This window comes from Oncorhynchus clarkii, chromosome 9 (genome assembly GCF_045791955.1).
Source record: "Oncorhynchus clarkii lewisi isolate Uvic-CL-2024 chromosome 9, UVic_Ocla_1.0, whole genome shotgun sequence".
Lineage (NCBI taxonomy): Eukaryota > Metazoa > Chordata > Actinopteri > Salmoniformes > Salmonidae > Oncorhynchus > Oncorhynchus clarkii.
The window spans coordinates 36,318,530-36,329,311 of NC_092155.1; the positions used below are offsets into that span (position 1 = coordinate 36,318,530).

Here is a 10,782-nt window from a genome sequence, read left to right on the forward strand (position 1 = left end):
AGCAAAATGTGTTTTTGCATTGGATAAAAGTAGAGGCTCAGAGCTAGAAAATGGTATATCATTACATTACAGTTGAGGAACATTGAGAAAGTAAATCTCCTTTGAAAGTTGACAAACTTGTAACCCCACTTTTGGCCTGTGAATGTTTTGGTACAACTACTGGAGAGCTCTTTCTCTACACCCATCCAGCATAGTTCACACCCTCTTAAGTCTTAGCCCCACCCATCTCTTTAAGGATTCACATGTGAGACCATGTGCTGAACCAGTAGTTTCCAACCTTTTCTGGTTACTGTACCACCAACAGTATTTTGCTATGCCTGGAGTACCCCCCGAATTACCCCCTCTTGTATTTTACCAGTAAGCCTATGGTCTCATGAGTCTTCTCAAGTACCCCCTGTGGATAGGCAATGTACCCCCGGGGTCCTCGTACCCCTGGTTGGGAACCACTGTGCTAAACGGTGAGTACGGTAGTGTACTAATTTCAGAAAATAGCTTACGGTTGCGAGTGTGACAAAATAAAAGCAGGGCATTCTACCGGAGAATTTTAGAACTTGGACGCTGACTTGTTGGCCTAACATTATATCCAAATTAGACTTTTGTGCAGTTGATGTTCTTCACATTAGCGTCTCTGGTAACACACACTATATAAAATAAAATCAAAGTTTATTTGTCACATGCACAGGATGCAGAAGTTGTAAACGGTACAGTGAAATGGTTACTTGCCCAGTGGAGTATTTTGTTTAAACATATAGCTAGATAGCTAGCTAAACAATTAACCATAATCCCAAATCATAGCATTACTACCCTGCATAAATCTACAGATTGTTAAAGCTAACCAACTAGCTGGGCTCAATGTTAGCTAGCATGGAATGCAAATCGCAATGAGATACGTATATTACTACACAGATCATACATGTAACATTAGCTAGTTAGCTAACAGTAAGCTTTAACTTGCAATGAAAACGACTTTCTGACTAAATTAGAAATGTATCATATCTGAAAATGTAGCTAGCTAGACTCTCTTACCCGTATAGATGGATGAACGCTTCTCCCTCTCCGTCACGGATGCCATGGTTACCCTTAGTTTGAAGATGTAATCTGGAGACAGGTGTTTTATACAACAGCCTTATGTGTTCTCTTTTTGACTCCCTCCTCAATTGCAATCAAATGCTTGAATTTTCTCCATCTCCTTAGCTATCACACTCTGCTTCCATCAGGCATTACACTGATTTCAAAACAACTTTCAAAACCATTTCAAAAGCCTTAGAAACACTTTTTTAGTCATTTCAAAAATGCCGCTTTAGAAAAGGATTACCTACAAATACTAAGCAGCTCATGTTATAGACAGAAGCGTGCTACATGGCAGACCAATCTTAACTCATCTCTCGGCATGTGCAGCACATCCATTATCTCAGCCAATAATGGCTAGCGGGAAGGTTCCGGTCTTTTTCCATGGCTAAATCAACTAGGCTCGTAATGTATTTTTTTTATTCATATTTACAGATGGCATACATGATTAAGGCATATGAAAGTTCACAGGCATTTCTGCCCAAAAAATGTATTTTGATTTTTTTTTTTTTATAATATTGAAATGCCTCTCCTGTGAAATAGTTTCCTGAAACTAGTCACATATTTAAATTCCATGGTACTATCCAGTACAACACTGACATATTTAAAAACAACATTTAAATGCTTAAATGACAAACTATTTCTCATGTTTTTGCTTGTTGTGACTGCATTTTCTTTTTGTCACAATTCATGCTTTCTCAGTTACAATTGACAATTATTTTCCAAACTCTGTGGTTTAAGACTGTCAAAATTCAAATGTTATATAGTTTCCTCATTGCTCCTTTGCCTTTTCAATGTGTTAGACCTGTCAATCAAACACGGTTGGCGGTGTTTTGGTAATGTGAGGCGGAAGAGGTTGCCTGGGCATGCTAGCAATACCAAATATTATAGATACCGTATACTGACAAGATACATGTCTTTCCACCCTAACAATGGGAGTCGTTGCCCACAAAGCGGCATGGCGGGCTGTCTAGCTCCCGCCTATCCTTTCTTTGGATTGGTGGATACAGCTCATTATTGTAATCCTTTTTTGAATATCCGATGAGGGATGTTGACAACCGCCTATATTCAGTGGAGAGAAGCTATGGTACTAGCCTCATGCCATGAATATGCATAGCCATCTTGAGACAACTCCGATTTAACGTGTTTTTTCTCAAAGTTGCCGGGATGTCATGTGTCCTACTTATATCAGTAGACTCGTATCAACATAATCATTACGAAACTTCTATTCGATCAAATAAACCTCATGCAGCAAATAATCCATACATTTTTTTTGTTAACCAAATTCGACACTCCCTCATTGACCTCCATAGAAAAACTCCTTGCTTGTTGGGCGAAACAATGAAAAAATGCCACATGCTGGAGGGAGTATGGAAAAGCATTGTCAATTGCCAATTGATGTAATTTGTCACAATTCATGCTATCACAACAAGCAAATGAAATGACAAACGTGAGAAATTATTTGTCATTTAAGCATTTACATTTGATTTTTAAATGTTTCATTGTTGTACTGGATAGTACAATGTAAAGGAAATATCAAACACTGCAAAATTAATATAGGTGAAACACTGACATTAGGATATCCTGTATGTTATATTTCCTGGTCAGTAATATTTTCATATCTACAGTTAATGTCTGTGTAGTGTGTGTTTTAACAGTCTTAAAAATATATTCACACTAATAAATCAACGGATTCATATAGCTTCATCTTTTACAAAATGCTAGCGTAATAATCATCACCATAAAATACATTTAAAGTGTTCCTAAAAGTCTATAAAAATAAAAGTACATTTTCACACTGCACAGTGATTCCTCATCATAGCTAATGAAAGAGAGTGCTTGCCGCTTGTGCTATTCACAGAAATACTGGCAGAGAAACAGCCCCCCATAACGCAATAGTATTTTCTATCCACAATGGCAATAACACTCTCATAGCCCCTGCTCCACCCCCAGAAAGGTCCCCAGCATGGCCCGGACTTTACAGACCCCCAGGGAGGCACGCATACCCAACCAGGAGCAGGAGGGAGGGGAGTGGACATCAGCCCAGAACCGGAGCATCTCGCTGGGGGAGATGTGATGGATGGACACCATGGCCTGGTAGCAGCAGCGCCCGTAGGGCACCACAGGCCCACCAGAGAACAGTGGGCAGTGGGAGGGCAGCATTCCAGCCTCACGGGCACACAGTCCCACAAACATGTCCTCGGGGGGCAGAGGAGTGGACGGAGGCGAGGCAGCGGCCATCAGGGAGATCTTGAGCAAGGCGGAGCGGGACAGGATGTAGGCAGTGCCGCTGCAGTAGTCGGGGAAGACAGAGGCAGGGTACGCCCCTCTAGGGAGGTAGTGCTTACTGCCTGGGTCTCGGTCTGGAGCCACGTTTTGGTGGAGCCGGCCCAGGTACAGGTCCCCGTGCTCGTAGGTGCTGTTCAGGTAGAGCAGAAGGGCCCCAGGGTTGAACAGGACGTCATCGTCCACCTTGGCCAGGAAGTGGGCCTGGGGGCAGAAGCGTTGGGCCCAGCTCAGCATCGATAGCGTCTTCAGGGTCAGGTTGGAGTAGGACTCCCAGAAACGCCCTTGAATCAGGTCCCCTCTTTCCCAGGACTCATCTATCAGCAGTTTGGCTAGCCTGGGGTCAGAGGCCACCCCGAGCATGAATAAGGTCATGACCCTATGACCCCTGACCTCCACCTCCCCACCCCACGTGTCCCGGATGGCCTGGCGGGCCCTCTGATTGGCTGGGGCGGAGGTCACCATGGTGATGAGGTAAGGCTTGGCATGCTGGCAGACATGAGGGCTGGGCATAAGGAGGTACTCCTCGGGTCTGGTTGGGGGGACACTCTGAGGGGGTATGATCCCCCCCTGTGCCTCTACCATTGTGTTCATATTCATGTATGTGGCCCATGACTCAATGGAGTCAATGAAGAGTAGAGCTAGCAGGGCAGCACTGACTATCAGCACATAGAGAGCAGGCACCACTCCGAACCAGCCCCCACGCTTCCCAAAGCGGGGCTTAAACCCCCACAGCCCCTGCCACACCATGACCTCCCTCCAACCTCCACACTGCAGCTCAAAAACTCACCCCTTCTCTCTCTCTTTATCCTCTGGTCTTCTCTCAGTCCAGCTTTATAACTCTGAATTGTTTGCTTTTCTCATCTTTACTTCCTCGTTGTCTCTTGCATCTCTTGCTTGAACCTCAGTTGATCTGCTAGCGGATAACTATCCAGATTGTTGGTGGGTGTTGTGTGATGCTTTCACTCTGCAGACCGGTAAAACTGTGCGTTAAAGAGGCAAATACAAATTGGGGTTAACAGACAGACATTTACCTGGAGCTGTCAATGGCCTTACTTCCCACAACACTCTACATGCATCAAAATGGTGTCGCTATTCTCAGTGCAAATAAAAACGAAAGAGAGTAAGTCTTTCCACCTACCAGTCAAAGGTTTGGACACTCATTCAGGTTTTTCTTTATTTTTCACTACTTTCTTTGGAATCATGTAATAACCAACATTTTATTAAACAAATCAAAATATATTTTATATTTGATATTCTTCAAAGTAGCCACACTTTGCCTTGACAGCTTTGCACACTCTTGGAATTCTCTCAACCAGATTCCTGAGATAGTCACCTGGAATTCATTTCAATTATTTCAATTAACTAGGTATACCTAGTTAAAAGTTGATTTGTCAACTTTTTTTCTGCATTTGAGCCAATCAGTTGGGTTGTGACAAGGTGGGGGTAGTATAACTCAAATACATATATATATGTCCATTGCGCATGTTTCTTGGCCCAAGCAAGTCTCCTCTTATTATTGTTGTCCTTTAGTAGTGGTTTCTTTGCAGCAATTCGACCATGACGGCCTGATTCACGCAGTCTCCTCTGAACAGTTGATGTTGAGATGTGTCTGCTACTTGAACTCTGTGAAGCATTTATTTGGGCTGCAATTTCTGAGGCTGGTAACTCTAATGAACTTATCCTCAGAAGCAGAGGTAACCCTGGGTCTTCCTTTCCTGTGGCGGTCCTCACGAGACCCAGTTTCATCATAGCGCTTGATGGTTTTTGCGACTGCGTTTGAAGAAACGTTCAAAGTTCTTGACATTTTCCGTATTGACTGACCTTCGTGTCTTAAAGTAATGATGGACTGTCGTTTCTCTTTGCTTATTTGAGCTGTTCTTGCCATAATATGGACTTGGTCTTTTACCAAATAGGGCTATCTTCTGTATACCACAGCTACCTTGCCACAACACAAAACTGATTGGCTCAAATGCATTAAGGAGGAAAGAAATTCCACAACTTTACTATTTATATTTTTGCCAACTTTTACTTTACTACATTCCTAAAGAAAATGATGTATTTTTTACTCCATACATTTACTTACTCCCTGACACCCAAAAGTACCTGTTACATTTTGCTGGGAAAATTGTCCAATTCACACACTTATCATGAGAACATCCCTGGTGATCCGTACTGCCTCTGATCTGGCAGACTAAACACAAATGCTTTGTTTGTAAATTATGTCTGAGTGTTGGAGTGTGCCCCTGGCTATCCAACAACAACAACAACAACAAAAGAAAGACAATTGTACCATCTGGTTTGCTTAATATAAGGAATTTGAAATGGTTTATACTTTTACTTTTTATACTTAAGTACATTTTAGCAATTCCATTTACTTTTGATACTTAAGTATATTTAAAAACAAATACTTTTAGACTTTTACTCAAGTAGTATTTTACTGGGTGACTTTCACTTGAGTCCTTTTCTACTAAGGTATCTTTACTTTTAGTCAGGTATGACAATTGAGTACCTTTTCCACCATTTATATATATATATATATATATATATATATATATATATATATATATATATATATATATATATATATATATATATATATATATATATATACATACACACCCACCACACCAGCCGAGATATCGTTAAACTCCTCCCTTCCACTTACAGGGAAGGCAATAACACCTGCAGAACTTCCCCTCTATAGAAAATGCCGTTTAACAGCACAACATTCCAGGGATTGGCTTGACTAGGCTACAGTTGTGCTGTGCGCGTTTTGGCAATATGAAGGTTATGCTCTCGACATTGACAAGTATTACATTTATTTGACTGCTTCAAATAGGATGCATTAGTGCCTTACGGGCAATTCAGATTCAATCATTTACCAAGGAATGTGGTTGTTTTTTATGATAGTTTTTTGTTTTTCTTTGTGTATTTCCTGTACTTATGTTGCTTGCTCGTGTATTTGTTTGTGATTGAAAATCGAATAATTTTGCTCTGTATTTCTGATCTTTATGTAATATGTTATCTCTTTGAGCTTTTTGAATTGTTGTTTGTTGTAATACAGGCAACAGTTGCAAAATAGACCGTAGTGTCAATTTACATTCTCTGCATAAATAAAGGTAAAAAACTACTGCTTATCATCGTGTATAGCACGTGTCAAACTCATTCCGGTGAAGGCCAAGTCTCTGCTTGTTCGCTCGTCCCGTGTACTTGATTAATGAATTAACTGGTTGTCTAGGTCTTAATTGAAAGGGGAAAAACTAAACCCAGCAGACACTAGGCCCATGGATTGAGTTTGACACCCCTGCTGTATAGCCTAACAAATGCTGTTATCATCTGAGCACGCTAATAAATAAAAACGCAATAACATCAAACCTTGAATCCAATGAAGACGACAGTGTCAACACATTCTGCCCATGGTTCCGTTTTGGTCCGCAATATTGTACGGCTTCAAATTCATTCCCGCTGTGCAGAAACTATTTGCTTGAATGTTAAATGACGAGACCGAGGCATTGATGCGAGTAACCAGTCTTGTTCGAGTACATCAAACATCCGGGTATCTCAAGCACCCCGGTGAAACACAAGAGTTGCAATAATGAACATTTACCAACAGATGGCATCACTGTGCCATTTTACACCCATCACATCTTCCATTTAATAAAATAGGACAGGAGGTGTCAATTCACTAACAAAACAAACCTAGTAACAATTTCCAACATGAACAGTTCAGTATTTAATTGTTTTTTTTAAATCTCAGGTAACAACACATTTTGATATTCTCTTCACTTTTATCTCTGTCAACAATCCCTGATGGGAAACATACAGATTAAGTATTTTTGGTGGCTGGGACAGACGCCCGCAGCGTGAAAAGACAGGGGGCTTGTCTGCTAGGACTGCGGGTTCCCGCACAGGCGTGTCACCTGAATGTCTAAGGGGAGAATTGATGGGCGAGGGAGCAGCCGACCTGTGATCCCCTGGCTCTTCGCCCAGTGCCTCAGGCCCCATGTGACTTGCTGGGGTTCTGTCTTTTGTCATGCGACTCCTTTGGCCATCAGGGTTCTGAGTAGGTGCTGGCTCAGCAATCCGAAGGTCAACCCTGTTACGAAGATACAGTGAATTCTACTTCCGGCGCCGACAGAGATGGCCGCCTCGCTTCGCGTTCCTAGGAAACTATGCAGTTTTTTGTTTTTTTTACGTGTTATTTCTTACATTAGTACCCCAGGTCATCTTAGGTTTCATTACATACGGTCGAGAAGAACTACTGAATATAAGATCAGCGTCAACTCACCATCAGTACGACCAAGAATATGTTTTTCGCGACGCGGATCCTGTGTTCTGCCTTACAAATAGGACAACGGAGTGGATCCTATGCAGCGACCCAAAAAAACGACTCCGAAAGAGAGGGAAACGAGGCGGTCTTCTGGTCAGACTCCGGAGACGGGCACACCGTGCACCACTCCCTAGCATTCTTCTTGCCAATGTCCAGTCTCTTGACAACAAGGTTGATGAAATCCGAGCAAGGGTAGCATTCCAGAGGGACATCAGAGACTGTAACGTCCTTTGCTTCACTGAAACATGGCTCACTGGAGAGACTCTATCCGAAGCGGTGCAGCCAACGGGTTTCTCCACGCATCGCGCTGACAGAAACAAACATCTTTCTGGTAAGAAGAGGGGCGGGGGCGTATGCCTCATGGCCAACGTGACATGGTGTGATGAAAGAAACATACAGGAACTCAAATCCTTCTGTTCACCTGATTTAGAATTCCTCACAATCAAATGTAGACCGCATTATCTACCAAGAGAATTCTCTTCGATTATAATCACAGCCGTATATATCCCCCCCCAAGCAGACACATCGATGGCCCTGAACAAACTTTATTTAACTCTCTGCAAACTGGAAACGATTTATCCGGAGGCTGCATTCATTGTAGCTGGGGATTTTAACAAGGCTAATCTGAAAACAAGACTCCCTAAATTTTATCAGCATATCGATTGCGCAACCAGGGGTGGAAAGACCTTGGATCATTGTTACTCTAACTTCCGCGACGCATATAAGGCCCTGCCCCGCCCCCCTTTCGGAAAAGCTGACCACGACTCCATTTTGTTGATCCCTGCCTACAGACAGAAACTAAAACAAGAGGCTCCCACGCTGAGGTCTGTCCAACGCTGGTCCGACCAAGCTGACTCCACACTCCAAGACTGCTTCCATCACGTGGACTGGGAGATGTTTCGTATTGCGTCAGATAACAACATTGACGAATACGCTGATTCGGTTTGCGAGTTCATTAGAACGTGCGTTGAAGATGTCGTTCCCATAGCAACGATTAAAACATTCCCTAACCAGAAACCGTGGATTGATGGCAGCATTCGTGTGAAACTGAAAGCGCGAACCACTGCTTTTAATCAGGGCAAGGTGTCTGGTAACATGACCGAATACAAACAGTGCAGCTAGGCTGTCAAACAAGCTAAGCGCCAGTACAGAGACAAAGTAGAATCTCAATTCAACGGCTCAGACACAAGAGGCATGTGGCAGGGTCTACAGTCAATCACGGACTACAGGAAGAAATCCAGCCCAGTCACGGACCAGGATGTCTTGCTCCCAGGCAGACTAAATTACTTTTTTGCCCGCTTTGAGGACAATACAGTGCCACTGACACGGCCTGCAACGAAAACATGCGGTCTCTCCTTCACTGCAGCCGAGGTGAGTAAGACATTTAAACGTGTTAACCCTCGCAAGGCTGCAGGCCCAGACGGCATCCCCAGCCGCGCCCTCAGAGCATGCGCAGACCAGCTGGCCGGTGTGTTTACGGACATATTCAATCAATCCCTATACCAGTCTGCTGTTCCCACATGCTTCAAGAGGGTCACCATTGTTCCTGTTCCCAAGAAAGCTAAGATAACTGAGCTAAACGACTACCGCCCCGTAGCACTCACATCCGTCATCATGAAGTGCTTTGAGAGACTAGTCAAGGACCATATCACCTCCACCCTACCTGACACCCTAGACCCACTCCAATTTGCTTACCGCCCAAATAGGTCCACAGACGATGCAATCTCAACCACACTGCACACTGCCCTAACCCATCTGGACAAGAGGAATACCTATGTGAGAATGCTGTTCATCGACTACAGCTCGGCATTCAACACCATAGTACCCTCCAAGCTCGTCATCAAGCTCGAGACCCTGGGTCTCGACCCCGCCCTGTGCAACTGGGTACTGGACTTCCTGACGGGCCGCCCCCAGGTGGTGAGGGTAGGCAACAACATCTCCTCCCCGCTGATCCTCAACACTGGGGCCCCACAAGGGTGCGTTCTGAGCCCTCTCCTGTACTCACTGTTCACCCACGACTGCGTGGCCACGCACGCCTCCAACTCAATCATCAAGTTTGCGGACGACACAACAGTGGTAGGCTTGATTACCAACAACGACGAGACGGCCTACAGGGAGGAGGTGAGGGCCCTCGGAGTGTGGTGTCAGGAAAATAACCTCACACTCAACGTCAACAAAACTAAGGAGATGATTGTGGACTTCAGGAAACAGCAGAGGGAACACCCCCCTATCCACATCGATGGAACAGTAGTGGAGAGGGTAGCAAGTTTTAAGTTCCTCGGCATACACATCACAGACAAACTGAATTGGTCCACTCACACAGACAGCATCGTGAAGAAGGCGCAGCAGCGCCTCTTCAACCTCAGGAGGCTGAAGAAATTCGTCTTGTCACCAAAAGCACTCACAAACTTCTACAGATGCACAATCGAGAGCATCCTGGCGGGCTGTATCACCGCCTGGTATGGCAACTGCACCGCCCTCAACCGTAAGGCTCTCCAGAGGGTAGTGAGGTCTGCACAACGCATCACCGGGGGCAAACTACCTGCCCTCCAGGACACCTACACCACCCGATGTCACAGGAAGGCCATAAAGATCATCAAGGACATCAACCACCCGAGCCACTGCCTGTTCACCCCGCTATCATCCAGAAGGCGAGGTCAGTACAGGTGCATCAAAGCTGGGACCGAGAGACTGAAAAACAGCTTCTATCTCAAGGCCATCAGACTGTTAAACAGCCACCACTAACACTGAGTGGCTGCTGCCAACACACTGACACTGACTCAACTCCAGCCACTTTAATAATGGGAATTGATGGGAAATGATGTAAATATATCACTAGCCACTTCAAACAATGCTACCTTATATAATGTTACTTACCCTACATTATTCATCTCATATGCATACGTATATACTGTACTCTATATCATCGACTGTATCCTTATGTAATACATGTATCACTAGCCACTTTAAACTATGCCACTTTGTTTACATACTCATCTCATTTGTACATACTGTACTCGATACAGCCTACGCTGCTCTGTACCATCACTCATTCATATATCCTTATGTACATATTCCTTATCCCCTTACACTGT

General features: G+C 44.0%; 1 protein-coding gene across 1 annotated transcript; it reads right to left on the reverse strand.

Moving 5' to 3' along the window:
* Window positions 1-1,474: 1,474 nt before the first annotated feature.
* LOC139417211 (beta-1,3-galactosyltransferase 9-like) lies at window positions 1,475-6,866 on the reverse strand. The gene is made up of 2 exons (XM_071166458.1): window positions 6,733-6,866; window positions 1,475-4,337 (listed from the first exon to the last, which is right to left on the reverse strand). Exon 2 carries the CDS (start codon window positions 4,102-4,104, stop codon window positions 2,998-3,000), a length of 1,107 nt encoding a protein of 368 aa, XP_071022559.1. The 5' UTR covers window positions 4,105-4,337; window positions 6,733-6,866; the 3' UTR covers window positions 1,475-2,997.
* Window positions 6,867-10,782: the final 3,916 nt, after the last annotated feature.

Excerpts from the sequence above, each read along its gene's own strand:
- LOC139417211 (XM_071166458.1), bottom strand. The coding sequence starts at position 4,104 with ATGGTGTGGCAGGGGCTGTGGGGGTTTAAGCCCCGCTTTGGGAAGCGT.